The sequence below is a fragment of the Mesoplodon mirus genome (assembly GCF_964341445.2).
Source record: "Mesoplodon mirus genome assembly, chromosome: 9".
NCBI classification, from domain to species: Eukaryota; Metazoa; Chordata; class Mammalia; order Artiodactyla; family Ziphiidae; genus Mesoplodon; species Mesoplodon mirus.
Window position 1 is genome coordinate 112,665,421 of NC_138985.1, and position 23,796 is coordinate 112,689,216.

At 45.8% G+C, this 23,796-nt stretch overlaps 1 protein-coding gene across 1 annotated transcript; it reads left to right on the top strand.

The window, feature by feature from the left end:
• Nucleotides 1–12,095: 12,095 nt before the first annotated feature.
• On the top strand, nt 12,096–23,222 carry HTR5A (5-hydroxytryptamine receptor 5A; the record flags this gene model as incomplete). Its single annotated transcript, XM_082632828.1, has 2 exons — nt 12,096–12,836; nt 22,890–23,222. 2 exons carry the CDS (start codon nt 12,096–12,098, stop codon nt 23,220–23,222), a joined length of 1,074 nt encoding a protein of 357 aa, XP_082488954.1.
• Nucleotides 23,223–23,796: the final 574 nt, after the last annotated feature.

Below are 23,796 nucleotides of genomic sequence, written 5' to 3' on the forward strand. Positions count from 1 at the left end.
CAGTGTGGGGAATAGAGTCAATAATAATTTGATATATTTATATGGTGACAGATGGTAACCCGACTTATGGTGGTGATCACTTTGAAATGTAGAGAAATATTGCATCACCGTGTTGTACACCAAGAACTAACATAGTATTGTATATCAATAATACTTCAATAACAAACTCATTGAAAACGAGATCAGCTTTGTGGTTATCAAAGGTGGGGTGGGGGAGGGGAACTGGATGAAGGCCGTCAAAAGGTACAAACTTCCAGTTACAAGACAAGTACTAGGGATGTGATGCGCAATGTGATAGATGCATTTAACTATTTAACATACACTGTGGGTTAACGTATGAAAGTCATTTAGAGAGTAAACCCTAAGAGTTCTCATCACAGGAGAAATTGTTCTCTCTTATTTTGTATGTATATGAGATGACAGATGTTCACTAAACTTATATTAAGCGACTGGTGTTCATCTTTCTAGGTGTGATAATGCATGTGATTATGTTTTTTAAAACAGTCCTCATCTTGGAGATACATACTAACATATTTATGGATGTAATAACATGCTGGGGTTTGCTTCAAGATAACTCAGTGAGTGTACGGGTACAGGGAAGAAAGCACACGGGGGTAGAGCTAGGCACAAGTGGCCATGAATTGATGTGCTGAAGTGGAATGATGTACGTGGGAGTTTGTTATACTGAACTCTTTAGTTTTAAGTATGTTTAACCTCTTCCACAACAGAAGAGACTTCCCTGGTGGTCCAGTGGTTAAGACCTCGCCTACCAATGCAGGGGTTGGGGTTCAATCCCTGGTCAGGGAGCTAAGATCCCAGCTGCCTCACGGCCAAACACAAAACAGAAGCAATATTATAACAAATTCAATAAAGACTTTAAAAATGGTCCACATCAAAAAAATCTTAAAAATAAATTGCCATAACAGAAAATTTTTACGGAATCAGAAATGCATTGTTAAAGGAAGCACAGACATCCGTGAGAAGTTCTGTGCGATAGAGGATGAAAGGAAAATGGCAGATGGAAATGAGCTCCCTGCTTTGAATTGAAAAAATGGGATCCCAAAAGGGAAACACTTGCCAGAGACATGGTTGACAACATTTATCTAACAGACCATAAGGACAGACAGCCCATCAAAGTGTTTTGACCGACAGGATCCCAGGTGGTAGCTGATCAATCATGGGGTCCCTAGAAATAAATACAAGGGCAACCTAATAAGGTGTTACTTTCATCAGAAAACAGTCCAGGTCTGGTAGGCAGAGATTTGACTCCAATTGCCATGGTGAAGCTTCAGAGCCCCTAATACAGTACCCAGACCCAAGCCTGATCACAGGCAGACCAGAGCCTCTTGACCAAGGAGCAGGCTGGGCCCCTTTGAGGAATCCCTGCAATGTGGCCACACATGTACACTATAAATTTTCCTTCAGGCCTCTTCAGAGGGACCTGTGGCCCTTTAACAGGGTGCAAGGAAAACACTCAGACTCTACAGGAAGTGCTAGCTCTGGCTGCTGCAAAGCGCTTGGGTCCAGCTGTGATCTCAGCTGCAGATGGGTGGACAAAGCCTGTGCACCCTGACCGCTGACAGCATGGCCGTGTGAGCTGTTCCCCACTCTCCTGCCCTGGGGCTTTCTTACAACTGGGGGTACTTACCTGGTCTGCACACAGAAGCCTGCCCAGAAGTAGGGGTGGTGGTGAAGTTGACACCCCTGGGGCAAACTTCAACCAGTGGGGTCTGAGAGTCAGGGGATGAATATCTGACACCTGTCATTTGGTGAGCCCACCCTTAAGGGCACTCTTCATCTCCGGGCGGGTGGAGCCCTGGATGTCTGTCTGCAGGGGGCCAGCTCTACCCCATGCTTTGTGCTGTCCCCTCTCCCTGCTCCCTCACTCCTGCTTTCTGAGATCAACTCCCCCAAAATTACCTGTACCCAAGGCCCCATCTCAGTTTTGTTGTGGGAGCAACTCAGATAAGAAACTGTATCCTCACTGACGTGGATCGCTGGGGCCTCCGCACGCCATCACGGTCCCCCAGCCAGAGTGGGGATTACAGAGGCCAGGCAATAAAACCTGAGCCCCAGTGCCTCACAGCAGGGGTCCAGCGAGTATGCAGACAGTTTCCAAATGGTCAATCAGAATAGAGAAGCCAGCAAGTCACAGAATATCCACGTCAACTCCTTGATCCACAAAGTACAAACCAGGATGGGAAGGAAGGGTGGAGTGAAGGTGTGTGGAACTGTCCCCACCCCCTGCCTCCTGCCCAGGCCCGGCGGGGGTGGGGGTGGTCATTACAGAGACTGGCTTGAGAAAGGCGACATCTGTGAGCTCTGGGCTTCAGGGATTCTCAAGGACCCACGTCCTTTTCTGAGGCTGTGCTGAAGAATGTGTCTCTGCATGGATTTTCCCCAACAGTGCACTCAGCCATTTGAGTTTCGGGGCCATTCTCCAAAATGACAGATGGGGCGAGGGGGGATCTTCCCTGGCGGCTCAGTGGTTAAGACTCCACCTTCCAATGCCGGGGGTGAAGGTTCGATCCCTGGTCGGGGAGCTAAGATCCCACATGCCTCGGGGGACAAAAAACCAAAAACATAAAACAGAAGCAATACTGTAACAAATTCAATAAAGACTTTAAAAAATGGTCCAAAAAGCCAGAGGGCTCTAGTAACTGAGAACAGACATGGCCTCACCAAATGCCAGGTTGTTGTTGCTTTCCCCACTGCCAAACAGGGGAAATGCCTGTTTTTAAAGCAGCTTCCTGAAATATACCTGGTCAACCAAGGAAGCAATTAATCACCTGTTGCAGGCAGGCGGAAAAGGGTGCAGCTTATTCGACCCTCTCCCCAGGTGGTACTGTTTTCTCACTTTTATTCAGATACTGAGGAACACACAGGGGGCTGGGGAAGGTAAACTGAGGACATCTGTGTTTTCTGCACCTGCTCCAGGAGTAAAACATACTTGCTCGTTTACAGGAAATGTTACTCATCCCACTCTTAGAGGCCTCCCAAGATGGTAATTTAACTTTACAAATGTAATGACAATTTGAGCATTCATGCTCAGCCCCTTGTATCATAGGAAACTTCAAGGCTGAAACAAATAAGAATTGTTCTATTTTTCTAGCATAAGCTAGTTCAAACGTCTCATCACAATCATTAGCTTTAGTTCATTAGCTTTAGGCTAGTGAGCAACTTCAGCCAGCAGAAAAAAAAAAAAAGTATCAAGATTTTTCTTCTCCAGGAAAGTGCCTCTCCTGTGCTTATGTTCATCTAAGCATTTGCACTTGCCAAGCGCTGTGACAGGTGTTACCGGCGTGAGGGGCCCGTCTTTTAACAAAATACTACTCTTCCGTGAAGGAACTCTGTGTGAAGTGCTGCTCTTAGATCGTGTTCCCTGGAAACAGATTTTGAGACACAGGACCTCGTGTAGGTTTACTGGGAACACTCTTAGGAAGTACACCCACGAGGAAGTGAGGACAGCAGGGCTGGGGGAGGGAAGAGCTGACCACCAAGTGTTTGTGACTGAGGCCTCAAGCAAGCCTGCGGGAGCTGCCTGCTGGAGTCGGCCCAGATTGAGGCAAGGGGCCTGGGACTCTGTCTCCCTGCAGCGGATGGAAAATGGCTGAGGGCCACCCGCTGGGAGGGGATGCAAGCTTGGGCAGGGCAGTTTCCTGCAGCAGAGAGGGAGTCGCAGTGAGGGATGCAGCTATGAGCCCTCAGGAGCTGACACCCCCCCACCGGGGAAGGCAGCCCTGGGGCAGAGGGAGGAAGCTGCAGAAACACCACGGTGCCCACCACTGCTCACTCTTACGCTCCAGGGTTCTTCTCAGGAAGCTCTTCCCAGCCAAGGTTCAGCCCCCTGCCCCCACTGCAGCCGGTCTCCAGGCTTCATGGAGGCTCCTCTTTATACGTCTCCTCCACTACTATTCTTCGTCCCCTGAACCTCTGCTTGCACCTCTGTTGATCTGGGTGTCAGAGGTACCCCGCCAGGTAAGCCCTCATCCCTGAGGAATTGATCCACTGGTCACCAAGCTCTTTCCAAGCCATGCCAGCTGCATCCATCTCTTTACACTTAAAAGCAGACACACAGCCCGACCCTGTGACTCCCTTATTAGTGCTCACCATCAAACCTGCATGGAGTCTCTTCCCATGACAGATACATATACTACCACAGGGTTTGCCAAGCCTCCAGGCCCAAGCAGAAGGACCTCTGCTGGAGCCCTTTCCTGCTCTTGGCCCCAAGATAAGCTTTCCTTTTAGTGGTGAGAAGTTCATCCATTTTCCTTCACATTAAAAGGAATGTCCTGGCATGCCCCAGACCACTGAATCCCAGCACCTTTACTTCACCCTGCAGATGCCTGAATCTTCAAATGGCTTATTCCCACCCTTTGTAGGACACGCATTCACCACGGGCTTTAACACTCTGCATCAAAACAGCGGACCAACGTGAGGTTCTGATGAATGCCTAGAACTGCAGTCCTCAAACATTTTCGTCTCAGGCCCCCCTTAACTTTCTTCAAAATTATGGATTACCCCAAAGAGCCTTTGTTTACGTGGGTAATATCTATTTATATTTGGTGGAATATAAATTTAAATGGAGATTTTAAAATATTTTTGTATTAATTCATTAAAATAAAAGAATAAACCCATTAAATGTTTACATAAATGATGTCTTTATGAAAAGAATTATATTTTCCAAAACAAAAAAAGTATGAGTGGCAGTGTTTTAACATTTTTGCAAATCTTTTCAAGACAGCTGGAATCACATATCTGTTTCTCCATTCCATCTGTTGTGGTATGTTATTTTGGTTTAAGTTTATAAGGAAAATTCAGGCTCATAGAAATATAGAGCAGAAAAATTGACTATATTAATAGTTTTTTCAGACAATTATAGATATTTTTCTGTGATGGTACATCAAAACTCAGTAAGTGGTGGTTTATTAAAGGTTTATTGCAATGTGGAATCTGAAACCATATTATGCACCTTTTGTACTCTGTTAGATTAAAATCCACTGATCTATTTTGCTCTATGAAATGGATATTTTACCCTCTTGTGATTTTGTAAGCATCATGAACCGGTCATTTGGATAATAAAGGCTCACTGAGTTATCCAGATCTTCCAGATACTGACACCTTTCATTATATAACATCAAAAGGTCACTTTTGCTAATATCACCACCAAACTCATCAAAAAAACTCTTAAAGTACTGGGAAGTGGTTCACCATGGTGGATATGAGTTTTCCAAAATTCTCATTTTCACTTGAAAGCTCAAATTTTATTACGGGCAATGAGTACTGTCTGTCGTTTTCCTTGAAGTGAAGGCTCGCGTTACTCATCTTTTAAGAAAATGTCTGCCAAGTACCTAAGACTGAATAATGACAGTTACTATCTGTTGGTAGTTCTGTCAAGTAAAAAAGGTGTTTCATAAAAAAAAAAAAAAAAAAAAAAAGCTGCAAGTGCTGCTCAAACCTAGGCCATCACACAACTGCTTTTCCTCAAGAAAACCACCTTCTTTCAGAGCATACTGGAAGTGCTGTGTGCACACCCCAGTTTGTTACCAGAGTATTAAAAAGATGTGTGTTCAAAGGCCAAGACTTAATACAGTTAATAACTTTACTGCTTCCTTAGGACATCCTTAAGTGAAACTGGCAGTTTTTTCTTTTCTTCCTGTGAGAGCATGGTGGTGAGGAATGCCAGTGATGACTGCTGCAATTTCATACCACTGCTCTGATCTGTGCTCAGGTGTCCACAGGTGTCCTCCTCATCACGTCTGCACCCTCGATGAAAATGTCAGCACCGTGAAAAGAGCAAACAATATCTATGTATTATTGTGAAAACAGTTTGGAGCTCACAGACCCACTGAAAGGGCCTTCGGGGGCTCCTTGGGGTTTATGTACCACGCTTTGAAAACCACTAGATGATCCAGGGTCCTTCAGATCATTTTATGACAGAGGGAGGTGAAATAAACCTAGCCCCCGAGCAGGAACGGTTGCCGTTGGCTGTTCCAAGTGAGCTGGAGCTGCTTTGGTTCTCCTGCCTGAAGGGAATGGGAAGGGCTCGGTAGCCAGATCAGTGTCTGCTCACCAAGTACCGAAGGCTGTGCTCATCGACTCCGGCAAAGATGCAATTCTACCAGCCCCGCACGGCCTGCGCAACTGTGCTAAGACTCAACTGAGTTTGTGGTAGATCACTGTCACCTGCCAGGGCCCAACTGGTGTTGTAGGGACCAACTAGTGAATTGCATGTGGAGAAGACAGGGAAGCGATAACCTCTGCCATTTCCCCTCCCTGTTGCTGCTGTTCTTGTTGTTTGCTGTCTTGCCTGCCAGGTTGGGGAAGATGTTTTGGAGACTTCCTCTTGGTCTTCCTTAAAAAAACATCTTTTACCCCACTGGTCAAGGAACCAATGTGGAGGTCTCCCAACTACCATTAAGTGCATTCCAATTATATACTTGGAATGGAGAAATAACCCCGGGTGTGGGGGAGGTTAACTGACCCAATGCATCCACTCTGAGCTGGACCCTGACCAGCCTCCATCTATAAGCTGGCCTCCAACTGCCACTGCTCCAACAGGGAGACCACAGCGGCACTATGGATTCCTGAGTATTAGTGTCAGCTCAGATTTTGTGCCTATCAGTCCTCTAAGGATGGATGTCTCCTCTCCTCCATGCACAGCAAACTGAACACAGCCATAAGTTCTCTGGGGGAAGGACTGAGGGTATTTCTAGTGACTACACCTAGTACTGTGTTGCAGGATCATTCATCACAGGCACCTGGCCTCTCCTTCGGTCAATGGGTTCTGGGCCTGAGAAGTGGTTTAGGTCTGACAACCTAAACCAGGGGGTTGTGGCTTCTTCATTAGGCTAAATACTTCAGGCCTACTAACCACCCACATGTGATTTGTTTTGAGTGCTTAAGTTAAGAGCGAAGCTCTTGCCAATGGCCCATCTATCCAGCCTCTCAGGTCACTGTGCCCTTTTTACCACCTCCATAGCTCTCTGTGAATTGGCTTCTGGCTGCCACTCTGCTCTTGTGACTTGTTGCCATAATTATGGGAGGAACATCATATAACCCAAGAGGTGCAATTTCCATAACCATGTCCTAACCTTATTTTATAGGACTTCAGTAAAAGTTAGCATCTATTCATTCCTAACATTTCACCTTCCTTGTAATAACTATGCTTTAAAAATGTAAAGCATCACTGTTCTGAGGTTCCCACGAAGAAGGTTAACTTAATTTCTACATTACAATGCTTCTGCTCAGATATCCTGCCCATGTTTAAGCCAAAATCAGTAGTTTACTCACGAGATAATTAAAAAAACTTTTTTTCCTCTTTCAGCAAATATTTATGGAGTCTAATGTATTTCAGGCTCTTTGCTGAGTGTGATAGGAAAATAACAAGGAAAGTTTTCTGACCGAGAAATTGTTCAGCCTAATGAATTGCCTATGGCTGACTGGGATCATTTGACCAGTTCACGCAGTCAAATGTTTCTGCAGATTCAGGAAGACATGCAGATTCAGGAAGACATGGACTTAGGGGCCAAAACACTGTGTGCTCAAGCTGAGAGAATGCAGCAGGAGATTTACTACCCTGGAGCTGTGCTGAGTGATGACCCCTGGCCACACTGCGCTCACTCTAACCAAGTCCCTGCGTACTGCTCCAGCTGCTGGAGCCACAGAGTCCCGAACTAGGACGTGTGCATAGGTGTGGGCAAGGCACTCAACAGGGGTTTCAGCTGAAAATAACTTCTATTTGTATATTTTCATCCTTTGAAAAAGGAAAAAATGCCACTTTATCACATTTAGTCTAGACTGTGACTAGCACACTCTTCTGTGTTAATCACACAGTGTGTATAGAGCTTAAGATATCCTCAGTGAAAGCAGGATTTCCCCCCAGTTGACAGTACACTCCCCTTCTCTACCTTTCAGTGCACTGTGATGTACGGTTGTTTTCTACTCTGAAATGAGTTAAATGGACAAGAAAACAGACTTTTTATATATAAATAGGGGTAAGCAATTTTTTAAAACAGTGTGGGGACCACCATGTCTTAAGTTGTAGCTTGAATGCACACTAGTCATTCCATCCATAATACAATTCTGTTTTCTTCTTGACAAAACAGCAAGCCTGGATTTTTCTGGCCACTGTTTGGCATATAGAGAAGATCAATATTAGGAAAGGCTTTTCCAGCTATTCTTATCTTCTACCACCTTCGGGAAAATTGGGAAAATCACCTTGAGTTCTGTAAATTGTTTGGCTCATTCCCTTATCAGTAACTGGTCTTTTAGGGCTGCAAATGGACTGAACTGTACCCCCTTACACATCAAAATTCATATGTTGAAGCCTTAACCCCCAATGTGGCTGTTATCTGGACATAGAATATTTTGAAGATTAAAGGTGGTCATAAGTGCGGGGCCCTTATCCAGTAGGACTGTGGCCTTATCAGAGAAAGACCTCCCTCTCTCCCTCTCTCTCCCTCTCTCTTTCTCATCAGAACCTCTCTCATCAGAATCTCACCAGGCTGGTCTCAAATGTCCACACTCTACAACTATGAGCAAATAAATTCCTGCTGTTTAAAGCCCCAAAGTCTACGGTATTTTGTTACAGCAGCCTGAACCAACTAAGACAAGGGTTTAGCTTGCAACTATTTTGAAATCCTGATTATTAGATTAGTTTAGTAAAACATACTGATTAAGAGCACAGGCTTGTAGTCACACTCGGGTTCAAATACTATGTGATTTGGGGGCAAGTTACTTATCTCCAAGGTTCAGTTTCCTCAATTATAAAATAGGGGTAACAATTTCTCACAAAAATTTTGTGGTATGATCATACAGGGACACTTATTTAATGCCTGGTATATAATATAGATTTTGTATAATAAGAATGACCTTTTAACGAGTTACTGATTTCATAAAATTGTGGTAGGAATAATCTTACCCATCAGATCCTTGCAAGTGGGGTAAAATAAGGTTCTGTTCTGTGTTTCCAATTTTTTCTTACTTTCAAACTTTTAGTTAAGAATCAGCTCCTACTTGAATGAAACAGATGCATGCTTTCCCACTAAGAAAATGAGAAAATGTTAAAATAAGCAGTTTTCCATATGCTTATTTGGCTTAATCACAAACTGTAAGTAACTTCAATACACAATTGACCCTGCAATCTAATTACTGCCAGAATGGCCACAAACTACGTTTTATAAAGACATGTTTTAGTAGGTATCTTATAATTTGTTAATATGTCTGTAAAACCACCACACAGCATGTCACCTTATTTAGTTATCTGGTTGCATCTTTTGCAAGTATCTTTTGCTGGATGGTGTATTCATCTGCCAGAGCAGCCATATCAAAATAACATGCAGTGGCTTAAGCCACAGAAATTGACTTTCAGTTTCACAGTTCAGGAGGCTGGAAGTCCAAAAGCAAGGTGTCAGCAAGGGCGGTTTCCCCTGCGGTCTCCCCCTTGGCTCTAGATGGCCACCTTTTTGCTGTGCCCTCACGTTGTCTCTCCTCTGTGCGTGCACATCCTTGGTGTCTCTCTGTGTCCAATTTCCTCTTCCTGTAAGAACACCAGTTAGATTCAATTGGGGCCACTCTAACAGCCTCCTTTTAACTTAATCATCTCTTTGAAGGTCTTATTTCCAAATACAGTCACATTCTGAGGTACTGGAGGTCAGGACTTCAACACGTGAGTTTTAAGAGAGAAGGGATACAGTTCAGCCTATAGGTGGTAAACAAGAAAATGCTTTCCTCAAAACTGGCATTTCAGAGGTGCTTTATGGCAGATGCGAGTTTTACACCTGTTTGCATTTTTTCAAGCTGAAAGTGTGACCATGCTTTAGGATTAAAAAGCTGAAATGCTCTGATTTTTCCTTTGTGTCTGTTTAAGAAGATAAACCAGAATTTCTCAACAGAATTTGGTTCTTCTGGAAATACTCCATTGGATCTCTTCTTTGTTAGAACATTCCATTCAGTTCTTAAGTTTATGATGCTCTGATCTGCACACAGTATCCTCAGTTATCCCCGGCTCGGTCCCTTATTGGACAGCTACTCACTTCACTATCAGTACAGACAGCTGTGCCAGGCAGTGCTGTGGGGCGGGGTGGGGTGGGGGGCATGGGATATAATTTCAAGCCCATGATGCCTTCCAAGATCTGTATTGAGAGATATCATCATCAAGGCCTGACTACCAGAAATGCAGCTCATCCATTCCTCCTGGTCATGGGCCCCGGAAACGGAATGCAGAATTGTTCAGACCTTTTTTTTTTTTTTTTTTTTCCGAAAGAAGGGGATCAATCATTTACATCTCATTCTAATTAGTCCCGTGACTCCAAAAAGGGGATGTGCTCTAAATGAGCACGTTGGCCCCTTGACTAGAGCCACACAGAGTAGCAGTGCACAGAGCAGCCACTGTCAGATGTTTTTAAGAGATACTTGGTGAAGCAGCTCTGCGAACAATCTTTATTTAATGAATAACATTCTCTTCAACATCTCCTAACAGCGTCCTCTCCTCTGGGTTCCAGTGGAGGACCTTCTCTCCTCTCAGCACAGTCTCCTGATGCTTGTTTTACTCTGTTAGAAATGGAATCTTGTAACAAAACATTTTTCTCATGTTCAAATAGCTAAAAAGCTTCCGACCAAATTTGTGGCCAACCACTTGTAAATGTACAGGATTCCATGACACCCACTGTAGGCACTTTTAAAAAAAGAAAGCTTAATGCCATCTTACTTTCCTTTCTGTCATCTCACTTTCCTGATTTTAATTTATTTTATCTTGCTATATCATGTGTCTATCTGAAAGTCACAACTTCTGGGTAGGAACTTTCGATATTTTCTCAATCACTGTGGATATGTGTATGGTTATGTGAGTGTGTGGGGGGGGAAAGAGTTAAACGTGCCCCCTCTTTTTGCGAGTGAGATGGAGCTTTCCTGACAACTTGTATCCAGCTTTCCCCTTTGCAAGAAGCAAACGTGACAGAACGCACTGGAGACTGTGCACCTTCTCTGTGACTCGGAGGAAACGGGTTAAACGTTCTAGCTCCAATACCTCAGCCACCTCTAGGGCAGCAGCAACTGCTATCTCGCTTTTTCTCCTGGAAAGAAAACAACCCTTGAAGGGAAGGACCAGGTGTTGTGTAAGAATGCAATCACACACTGAACTCATCCAGAGCAAAAAAAGCCAGCGAAATCATCTTAGACCCTTAACTCGGAACACACGTAGCAAAGGTTAAGACCTGTGGAAAGCTAAGAACCCGCTCAAGGTATCCAGACCACCCCTAGAAGGACGTGGGTAGGCGGTGGCTAGAGGAACGTTTCAAGGAAAGTTCTTTGGTAAACTTGTTCCACCAGGGGAACTCATTTCGGAGAGAAGCGACAGCACCATGGACAGCACCGAGCCTAGCGCGCTGGGGCGGGGACAGCCGGCAGCACCGGGGACAGCGCCAGCGCTGGCGCCGCGAGCCCGGGCGCGAGGCGGCCTTATCAGCTGATGCCTTACGTAGGCTGGATCCCCAGCTCGATAAGACAGGTCTGGGTGGGCGCGCCAGCATTCGCTCTCCGGAGCCGGAGCCGCAGCCCCAGACGGGGCGGGGAAGGGGCGGGCGAACTGCAGAAGGCAGGACCTAGAAAGCAGGTCCCTGCGTGGCTTCCCTAGCACGGAGCTGCCGCCGCGGGCGACGGGCGGGAAGGGAGGCCGCGCGGTGAGAACTGCCGCTCTGACGCACCAGCCCGTCTCCCGGCGCCCACACGCTCCGGGGGCGCCCAGCTCCTTCTCCACTCGGGAGACGCCCGACTCCGGGCGACCAGACTGCTGTCTCCGCCGAGGCGAGGAGCCCCGGTCACGTGACAGCTTAGACGGGCCCCGGCTGCGAGTCACAGCCCCCCGCCTCTGCCCTCCCAGCCCTCCCTGAGGGCTTCAGAGCCGCCGCGGCCCGCAGCCCAGCGCCCTCCTCTCCTCTCCGACACACCGTCTCCCACGGAGGCTCGCTGGCGGGGGGTCGGGGCAGGCTCCACAGACACTCTCCAGAAACCCCGCCACTGGCCCGAGTGGTCACCAGCCCTCCTCCCGAGCGCCCCTCCTCCGCACACCGCGGAGCCCGGCTCCTGGCCCAGACATGGATCTGCCGCCGAACCTCACCTGCTTCACCCTCCCCACCCCCGCCCCTCTGGAGACCAACCGCAGCTTCGACGCCCAAGACCCGCGCGCCAGTGTGCCCCTCCTCTCCGTCTTCGGCGTGCTCGCCCTCACCTTGCTGGGCTTCCTGGTGGCCGCGACGCTCGCCTGGAACCTGCTGGTGCTGGCGACCATTCTCCGCGTGCGCACATTCCATCGCGTCCCGCACAACCTGGTGGCATCCATGGCCATCTCGGACGTGCTGGTGGCCGCTCTGGTCATGCCGCTCAGCCTGGTGCACGAGCTGTCCGGGCGCCGCTGGCAGCTGGGCCGGCGGCTGTGCCAGCTTTGGATCGCATGCGACGTGCTCTGCTGCACGGCCAGCATCTGGAACGTGACGGCCATCGCGCTGGACCGCTACTGGTCCATCACCCGTCACCTGGAGTACACGCTCCGCGCCCGCAAGCGCACCTCCAACGTCATGATCACGCTCACCTGGGCGCTCTCCGCCGTCATCTCCCTGGCCCCGCTGCTCTTCGGCTGGGGGGAGACCTACTCGGAGGGCAGCGAGGAGTGCCAGGTGAGCCGCGAGCCCTCCTACGCCGTGTTCTCCACCGTGGGCGCCTTCTACCTGCCGCTCTGCGTGGTGCTCTTCGTGTACTGGAAGATCTACAAGGCGGCCAAGTTCCGCGTGGGCCCCCGGAAGGCCAACAGCGTCTCCCCCGTATCCGAAGCTGTGGAGGTGGGTGTTAACGTGAGCCTTAAAAATACTTTGCTTGCATTTGCACAGGCCTCATCCCCAGCACATCTCCCCACACATCCGTAGAAAGCGGGACTTCTTAGTATTTTGGCGGGGGCTGGTGGGGAAGGGAAGGAGGTAGACTGGGAGAGAGAAAGCAAGCATCACAGACTCTGCTCTGACTTGCTCAGATTCACGGAGCAGGTCATCCCTCATGGGTTCTTTCCCTATATATAAAATGAGGGATCTGGACTACAGAGTTCTGCAGGGTCCCACTAGGCTTGAAAATTCTATGGATCTATAACATCCTTTAGAACGCCTGAGGAAGTTGGTGTCTGGGGCTGCACTAGAGAAAAGTGCAGCTTCCTGCATTTACAGTGGGGGGTGTTTGAGGAGGTGGGAAGGGAGGGACGGTCATCTGACTTGGCAGGAAGACTGCCATACATACATCAGGCAGAGCAGGTTGGTGTTTCAACCCAGTCTGTTTCTTTCCTTGCCAATGAATCTTGCAAAGTGTGGTGTCTCCTGGGTTTCTGCCGTGCTCAGCATCCTCCTCTCCTCACGCAAGATTAAAGATGCTGTTTACACCTGTCTCGGAGCCTGCCCTTGGTATGTGCTCCCACTGCCTGTGGTGCTACTTTCTGGGCCCGTCCCCACCCCTGATCAGACTGTCCGTGCAGCTGAGGACCACTTGCTTGCCTCCCGGGACATGACTAAAGCTGCAGGAGGAAATTAAAACGCTAAGGCAGACACTTCCCCAGCTCTTTACAAGTGGCATTTAAGGTACGGCAACGATACAGCACCCGTGAGGGCTCTTTTCTCATCTTCTCTCCATCCACGCTTTCCTGCTTTTTGTTCTCTCTTGGTAATCTGACCCTACGATTCAAGATTCAGGGACCATAAGGGTTCACATGAAGCCGCCGGCTGTGCAGGCTGCCCACCCCCTACCACACGCATTGCCGAGGGTGATCCCTTGAACCTGATTCACACATTTAAGTTAGGTCAGAATACTACGCGGCACCCGTTTCTGTTACTGGCTCTGGGACAACAAAGGAAGTTCAGTTAAGCGCACTGAGCACATACTGCAGGCTTTTTGCTGCAAGGGGTCAAGGACTGATAAAGACATCAGCTTTGCCTATGCGGAGTCTGGTCTATTGAGAGAGACATGCACTGGGAACACTGCAATATGATTGTATTTTTCGAGTCAGCAGCTAATTCCAAGTATAACCAGTCAGTCAAGCTTAGAGGAACCAGAGGTGTAGGTATGGGAGAAAGGGGAGGGCATCATTCTAGAAACAAGAAGGAAAAGGGGGTCAGAGGGCACCTGTCCTTTTATCTAGAACAAAAGTCTCACCCAAATTACCCTCCCCTACCGCAGGGAACATCTGGAATGCCTGGAGATGGTTTTGATTACCAAGACTTGGGGACAGGGTACTAATGGCATCTAGCATGTGGAGAGCAGGGGTGTTGCTAAACGTGCTACAACACACAGGACAGCCTGAACAACAAAGAACTATTCAGACCAAAATGTTAATAGTGCCAAATTTGGGAAACCCTGACCGGTTAGATTTCTAAACTGGACAAAGAGTGCTGATGGGTAAGAGTGCCACCAAACTCCTGGAGTGTCCATGTGTGTGTGCATCCACCCCAATTCCAGGTCAGGAACAGGAGGCTGGCTGCCCACCAAGGCCCTCCTTACACAGACCCTCTTCTGCCAGGGCGCTTATCCAGGTAAACACAATTTATAATTAATACTAAACAACTTTAAAAGGGAAAAGCAATTATACTTCTGTCTCAGAGGGCTTAGTGTGGAAGGAAGAGCGGTTTTCACTGCTCAGCTCTGGAGAGAGCAGAAGAAAAGCACTGTTTCATGCTCTTTCTCTGCCGGATAACTTTCAAAAATGGGTCCCTTGGCTTTGCAAAGCCTCTAAGTGACCCAGGGCTCTGCATAAAATGTGGCGCTGCCTCTGTCCTCATGTTATTGTGAAGGGTTAATTAAAAACCAGGCTTCCTTTGGGGCTTCCCTGGTGGCGCAGTGGTTGAGAGTCCGCCTGCCGATGCAGGGGACACGGGTTTGTGCCCCAGTCTGGGAAGATCCCACATGCCGTGGAGCAGCTGGGCCCATGAGCCATGGCCGCTGAGCCTGCGTGTCCGGAGCCTGTGCTCCACAACGGGAGAGGCCACAGCAGTGAGAGGCCCACGTACCGCAAAAAAAAAAAAAAAAAAAAAAAAAAAAAAAAAAAAAAAACAGGCTTCCTGATTTCTCAGCGGTAGCAGGTGCCAACGTTTCTAAATACAGTTTTACCACCAACTAGCTATGCTACCTAGGGAAACACAACGCTTCTTCCCTGTTCTGTATCTTCAGAGTTTTATTCAAATACATACTGAAAGCCTAACCCTTGTCAGATACCAAGATGAAAACAGGAAACACAAGAGGCAGGCCTTGCACGCTTGACAAAGTCTGATGAAACCACTACTTAAGAGCTGACATGAAGACAGAGCTGGATTTATGCCTTGCTAGTGTAAGGGACTGGGGGACTTTCAAGGTCTGAGTGGGTGGACTTCATCTGTATGAGCAGCTTTGTTTGCTGGGCGTTACTCCAGTGGGAGTTTATTGGAGTGAGTCCATCCCTGGACGCCTGACTTTCGGAAGTGAGGGACTGGCAGGGCTTGCAAGACCAAGTCCCCTGAGAGGAGCTGCCCTTGCCCGACAGTACGTTCAAGGCTGGATCCAGGCTGCAGGACACTCAGACCCGCCCTCAGTTTAGTTCTCATCCCCCGATCTTGGTCTCATTCAGCCAAAGCTTCAAGAGAGACCATCAAGACTGTCCAAATCTTCACCACTGTTGCTGGTTCTCCTTGAAGGTGAAGTTTCGTCTGTGGACATCTGATGTTCAGACTGCACATCAATCAACATATCCGTCTGTCAGAACAGCGCTGTGCAGAAGCATTTAAAGCTCTGGACAACAGATACTGAATCACAGTTAACCCATCAGTAGGAAAATGTTGGCTGGTTTCAGTTAGCAATGGGGATTTACTACATATGGTAACATAAGATTCAAAGGCTTAATATAAGTTCTGAAGATGTGCTGACACTAGTTTAATTGATGCCTGTAATTTCTCTGAGGCAAGGAGGCAAAACCTTGATTTCTGAATTAAGGGGTGGGCTTCAATAGGCAATAGTTCTTAGACAGGTGTCATGTGGTTGAATTAATCCACCTGGAGCATGGCCCAGCATTTTCACATTGGTACAAAAAGGCACATTCATGATAACCTAGGAAGAATCAATCTGGACTCTCATGCATTCTTGTCTAATTAATCCTTCTGTCTGTGGTGTCTTTTGTCCTTAAGAACTCCAGGATCATTGCTATTTCTTCAGTAATGTCTTGAATTATATACAGTGTACACATTTTCATGTACAGACCAGCTGTAATCTGATAATGTGTAAGGACGGCAGTACATTTTATCTGGAAGCGGGTTCTACTTATTAAATTTGCAGTTGTGTTACAGAAACTAAAATATTCTGATAATGATCCTGAAATATCAGTTACAAGTTGGCACACACGATTGTTAAAGATTTTCATTGCTTGAATTTTTGTATTAACTAAGGTTTACTTTCCCTTAAGCCCTTTAAATAGCCACACCATAAATTTGTCTCTCATGATCTTATTTCAGCATCTGTACAACCAATCATTTTTTTAAAGAATTCTTTTCTGTTTTCAATTTTTTAAAACGTATTACAAGTTGATTTGCATGTTTCCTTTTCAGATGACTTTAAAATTTTAGGGTGAAGGATCTATTGTTTTATAACTGTGGGGATAATGGTAGTTATGGTGACACCCATATAAACAAGAAAGCTGTACTGCTGTACATCTGTAATTATAGGCAACCCCCCTTAGAAGTTTAGAAGGACAGGAAGTTGTTGGGTGATAATATCTCCCTTGGAGTGACTTCACTGGACAGATTTTAGATAGTTGTCATTTTGATTTTTAGCCAACAGGGGACACTGATTCTTTCAAGGATTCTTCTGCTGACAATATTTACAGGTGTTCTTGTCTAGGCTCCCAAATCTTTGAAAACAGAGGTGCTTTTGAATGTTTTATCTAGAGAGCCATATCTTGTATTATTTACTTTCTAAGGATATCTGGAAATGTCTAGCCCCATATTGGATATTTTCTAAATTGGCAATTTCACATTTAAATTTATTTTTTCTTATTAAATTCCCTAATTCAGGTTTGAGCCCATTTATAGAAAGACAGGACAAGATTATACTTCAGCTGTTGGGTTTACATCAGAATACTGCTTGAAAGTTTTCTGAAGTCTATTTTCTATACTTAGTTTATAATTTTGAATCCTTATTTAATCTTCTCTTAAAAGAAAGCCTTCTGAAATTGCTTTATGTATTTTATATTTTTATATTTTAAATGTCCACAGCTGGGCTATATAGCTCTTCTCTTTTCTATCCTTCTAGCTTTAAATACTTTTCCACACCTGAGGGAGATTTTAATTAACTAGTTGCTGCTGATCTGTAGTCCAGGACAATGAGAATTTTGTTCAGTACTCTTAAAATTAAGTCCAAATTCTACAGCAATTTTTTGCCCTTCTCCCTGAAGTTTAGAAAAAATCTTAATTACAGCCTGTATCTTAGCTCTAGACCAAGGTTTTAATTGAAATTCTATAGATTTGACTTCTTGTCTGACAATTTTACAATGTGATTTTGTTTTTCCTGAGCAAATCCCTGAAGAAAGGATAGTTCACTTAGGAGGTCAGGTAAAGCTGAGTAGAAATATGGGAGATGTAGATGTGCAAGGTGGGGAGGTTTTGGAAAGTTACAAAATCTCTGAGACTAACCTAGAGTTAGAATTTTGTTTTAAGGTCTTAGCAGAACAACTAAAGAAGCTGACTCTCAACTGTTTAGTGTTTGTCTTCTAATTTTTCTAGAGTTGATCTTAAATATGTTAATTTATTGATTTTGACTTTCAGAAATTCCTCATTAAGTAAAAAAAATATTCTTTCACATTTATCAAGAGAAGTGCAAGAATTAGCATTATAGTGCAATTTAAAATAGGAAATAGAAGTTCACAAAGGAGAAGCTTGCGACTTTGACTTAGACAAACCATGACACACAAGAAAAAGGCCACGACAGTTGGCCAACAGTTTGTGCTTGTGAATGGTGTCTCAGATCCTTGACCAGAGGCCAAGAAGGGGCCATATGACCACCAATCCAGTGAGCTGGAATACCAACTAGACAAGGTGACATTTTTTTTCATAAATTGACAAGATAGCGAGTGCCCTCACTTAAGTTTTGTGAAGAACCCAAAGCAAAGTTTGATCAATTGCTTTTTCACAAATTGGTCATAAGTCTAACAGTCCCCAAATCATTAGCCTTCAGATCTGCCTTGGAATGGATTAGAGCTTATCAAGCCAATGCCTTACAGAACAATCCTTTTTATATTCAACAGAAAAAAAAAGTATTCCAGCACAAAAAACAAACAAACAAACCTATGAAAACAAAGCTTTGCATATTTAGACAAACAACAGCGAAAACAACAATATAGTCAGTAGATTATGGCATAAACTTTTTCACTAAATGGTAAACCTCCAAGACAAGAGATCTAATAGCCTTACACAAAAACTTAAGTCAATTACCAAATGGTGCACCTCTCAAACAAAGGTCTAGTCACTTGATACAAAGACCTAAGCTGAATGATCTTACTCAAAGACACACTTGGTTACAAATTCTTGTATAACAAAATACACAGAGTGAGAAGAGCCCAGTGGAGCTGGCTGGAACTCAGCTCACTGAGAATGATGCGCATCTGCAGATCCAAAGGCAACTGGAGTCTGGGGCACAGTGAAGGCACCTGCAGTCCAAGAACCCTGTGGAGGATCCACAAAATGATCTCAGTGGACTCTCTAGATGTCCAAGGATGATACAACCACCACATAGTATCTGAAATAAAAATACTCCTTACTATAGTAAGAGAAAGCTACATTTGTCAGGTACCGTCTGACAGAGCAGAATGCCCATCATCTATGGGGATTGGGGACAGCATTGAGTTCAGGGACTGGAGGACATTCAGGGGAGCAGTGAGCTGACATCCCCAGAGTGGGGTTACTATGTGAGACTGCTGTTGGTTGACTGCAGCTCAGAGATGCACTTATTGGGGCGAGTCCTGCCCTAACTGGCTGACTTTCAGAAGTGAGGGCTGACACCAACTGGTTGGTTTGCAGGTGTATATTCACAGAGCTGCATTGTCCTTGATCCACTGAAGGGGTTTAAACAAGTAGCAAGGCTCTTTGTTACCACAGCTACAGAATAGTTGGTCTTTTGCTAAGTTTGTGGGAATGTTCTTATTCTGCCCCTGGTGGAGCCCTCCTTAAATGGGTAAGATCATTTCTAGCTTGAACATCCTGACTCATCAGTACATCTTACATTGTGACAATGACCTGGTCTCACCTGCAAATCACCTGAAGCCACACTTCCAAGGTAAGAGTCTTCACCCCTTAATTTCAATACCCACTACTGATGATAATCTATTGATGATCTGTGATATTAACAGGGAGGTGAAGCAGAAGAGTTTGAGGGAATAGAGGAACAGGCTACATCTATGATTATGATTATTATGATTATGATTGAACACATAACCATTTTGGAAGAATGAGAAGTCTAACTCATAGGTACATGTCCCCCCACCCCGAAATTCACTTATTTGGAGATGTGAGGCTAAGTGTTCACTTAGAAAATTTTTTCATGTGAATCTTAAATTGTGAGGTTTGTGCTTTAAATGATATAGAACTTCAAAGATAAATTGGAAAGGAACAATTTGGCTTGAATGTTCACTTTTTTTGCCCCATTACCTCTCTTTCTGTGAGTCTACTAATGACCATGATGAGTAATTGACATAGTAATCAATAGCGTCTATTCTCCAGACTTGATTAAGTGCTTTATTGCAATCGTCGATGAGCAAAGAGCTAAGGAGTCTGTAAGTCAGAAAGCCATAGGGTGAGCAACCAAATCAACCACCTACCAACATCGGGAGCCTGAAACTCCCCAACAGCAAAGCCCCTCCTCCCAGCTGAGCCTCTGCTGTCCCAGAAGAGCCACTTCAGACCAATGACACTCTCACCAAGTGAGTTGGTATTGAATGCCACACAAGAAAGGGACCCATAAAATGCTCAACATTTCTCATCAAGGCCATAGAGAGTGTGGTTTTCTGAGAAACACGGAGTTCTCTAACCTATGAAAATTCCTTATTCAAAGCAAACCATAAAAACAATGTATTTAGTAAAAAAGGTTTAACTTGAATTCAAAATAGAATTCTAAGAAGTGGGAGGAGACCCCATGGAACATTAAAAGAACTGTTAAAAATGAATTTAGATTCTTTGCTGGAAAGGGGCCCTGCGAATGTGCTCCCAAACTGCTGTGCTAAGAACTCAGTGAAAAGGACCGTGGATAGAATGCCTGTGGGTCCTACTGACAGAGAGAAATCATCCTGAAGACAAGCTTAGGAATAAAGTAACTGGGAAGTCTTTAAGAGTACACTTATGCAACATTAGAACTATCACACAGTGGAAAATTCTTGTAGATACTATGAACGCATGCTATGTTTGGGAACAGCTCATAAGAACCTGGGTACATTATACTGGAAGAATCCAGGATTTCACAGTACAACTGCCAAATACCCGCACAAGCAGGCCCACGCTTAACGGCACTTCACATTCCCTCACGAGGACCATGATTTGAAGTGATGGGTTTCCATAAAACTGTCTTATAATACTTGGGCTACAGAAGTACTCATATCCTACACTACACCTGGAAAACAAACAGCCCTGTGATCCTGTGTCTCTCGGACGAACGATGAGGTACTGTGCTACATTCTGATACGGCAGCCCCTTTGGATACAGGTCAGGACTGTGTCTGAAGGTACCAGCAGAGTCTCAAAAGAGGCAGACATTCTTAGTGTCAATCATTAGGAGAGAAGACGGCTCCTCAGAATGGAAACCTTGCAGCTTTTTCCATTATGCAGTAGCAAACTCCTACAAATAGAACGTGTAGCACCGGGGGTGGATCTCACCCTTCACAGGAGACTGGTCTTACACTGGGAGTCCAATCGTGGGGCTCAGTGTGTCTTGCAACTGGAATTTGAGTACCTAAAGGACTAAGCATGGGCTTCTGGAGCCAACCTGAAAAGGCACTGACCACAGGGAAGGCAGACAGGGAGCGGGGATGGGAGGGGTGGAGAGATTCCCTGGAGTGTGTCATAGCTCAAAAGTCAGAATATCTAGTTATGTGTTGCTGTATTTATTTCTACTGTTACCCCAGGGCCTTTGAGTCTGGTTTAAATGTTCCGCTTTTACACCAGGTGTGCTATAGAGAATTAACGGGTGGTCACAATGGCGTCACAACCCTGAGTGGCCAGTCTTACCAGCGAAAAGGTCTGAAAGGAAGGAGAATTTCTTAGGGATTTAAGAGTCAGGACCAGAATTATTCTTCCATTGCCATCTTTAGGAAATGGCTGCCTTGATGCCATTTTGGGATTGAGTTATATTAAGGAAATTGGTAGTTTTCCCTATTTTCTTTATGCTGAAAAATGAAACTAAAACTGTGTTTGCATTTCTATAAATTAACTCCCTGAAATGCATTCCCAGATATACACTAATAAATAAGAAAGGTAACTATGGTTCCATCCCAGGGTGAGACTGGGAGAGAGAAATTTTCACTTCTTATTTTATATGTGCTTTTAAGAGTTGCAGAAAAAGGAACTATTTGTTTCAATATTCACGATCTTCTGTTTAATTGTATAATGCTTGGGGTTTCACTGTTTTTCAAACAGATGACAGGAAGGCTATCACATAAATTTAATAATTCATACATGAGCTAACATTCCCTTAATTATAGTGTTCCTATTTTCAGCTCAGTTATTCTATACAATAGGGAAGTTAGTTCCTCTTGACTCCAATTTATAGATGTAGCCATGAACTGGTTACATGGGTTAGATTAAAGAGACAGACCTTCTGACCTAGTCCGTTGCCTAAAAGGTTGTGTGCTGCTGGGGCGCGAGCTGGGTAACTCTCCTTTTCAAGCATACAGGGGTCACAGAAGGCTGGAGTTGGGAAGAAGAGGATTTAATGTCAGGGTAGTTTCACCACTAGTGAATGACTGACCGACCCAGAAACTGTCCCACATTGTGACTGGAGCAACTAATTTGCTCACTTAGCAAATCAGCCCACTGCAATTTCCTTATATTTAGGGGGCCTCATCATCAGACACCCCTTATTCCAGTTCCCCAAAGATCTAAAAAATAGGGCTGGAACGGAGGAAAGAGCTTCCTTTCTCAGGAATTCCACCCCCTCAGAGAAGGGATGTGAAATGAAGCTGGAGAACGTAGTTCAGTGGGAACCTGCCTTCCAGAGGACCTGAGAGAACCTAGGTGGAGGGACTGTGGGTTTAGAGCCTCTGTTTTCCATAGAAGTCGGGGGAGGGGGCGGAACACACAATAAACAGGGAGATAAACATCCTGGTGAGTGAACTGTCCCAAACAGTAGAATATGTTCTGGAAGCACAGCAGTAGGAACCTTATACCAGAAGAAAAGTTCTAGAAAATTCTAACTTTTTAGAGGGGATTCACAGAAACCCAGAAAGTTATAGATTTTGGAATACTGGGTCCCACGTGTACAGGGTGTGATAAGGATTTAGCGGGCTTTGATTACTCGTGTTCCACGGTCATAAATTGCATACACTGCATGACCTGCTTATTTCTGTTGTTCCCTGTTGAACAGATGGCAACAGGGACTCCATCGTCATTGCATTGTTGCAGACGTTCCTATTTTCCCTCCATTTTTAAGATGTAAGCAAACACCCAGCTCTGTCAGCACGTTTTCATAGCTGAGGGTGGTCCCCACATGCTGCCCGGTCCCTGCACCGGACAACTGAGGACGTTCTCTTGAAGTGGACGTGCGGGACTCACACCCACCCGCGTCTAGGCTCAGCCCGCCCAGACCCAGCAGCGTGAAGAGGTGGCTCTTCCTGAAGCCTCTGCTTACCTTTTCCAGGTGAAGGCCTGCGCTCAGCAGCCCGAGATGCTGTTCACCGTCCGCCACGCCACTGTCACCTTCCAGACAGAAGGGGCCACATGGAGAGAACAGAAGGAGCAGAGAGCCGCCCTAATGGTGGGCATCCTCATCGGGGTGTTTGTGCTCTGCTGGATCCCCTTCTTCACCACGGAGCTCGTCAGCCCCCTGTGCTCCTGTGACATCCCCGCCACCTGGAAGAGCGTCTTCCTGTGGCTCGGCTACTCCAACTCTTTCTTCAACCCCCTGATCTACACGGCCTTCAACAAAAACTACAACAGCGCCTTCAAGAACTTCTTCTCCAGGCACCAGTGACTGTGAGGCCGGCACAGCCAGGAAGTCTCCCCGAGCTCCACCTACTTCCCCATCCTCACCCGGCACCACCTGGAAGAGACAAGCCTTCAAGCTCCCCAGGGCGGTCCTCAGAGATGAGCATCTCACTTCTGCACTCCGGGCAGGAACGCGAGTCTCCACAGGCAGTACTGGGGACCCCGTTTATCCAATTTATCTGCCATTCCTCACTCTGCACCTAACAGCCACGGACTTGGCCCACAAAGTGCCCTTTCTTTACAAAATCCACTCCAGCATGGTTATTGTCCTCGTCCCAGGGAAGTCAAACCAGGCAGATGAGAGGGAGGAGATAAATCAATATAGGCAGGTTGAGAACAGACAGGAAACAATGAATAAGAAGTCACAATGGGGACATCTGGGGAATAGGAAACCATAATTGCAAGTTTCTGGGAAGAGTCCCCATTTCGAATATTCCATCCTACAGTCCTAGGAAGTATACCCTAATACTTACTGTGTGTGTCCCAGTATTTGGCCACAAAAGATTGTCTCCAGACATATTAAAGTACACAGCTGCATCTGCAAGACCAGGCAGTACGGC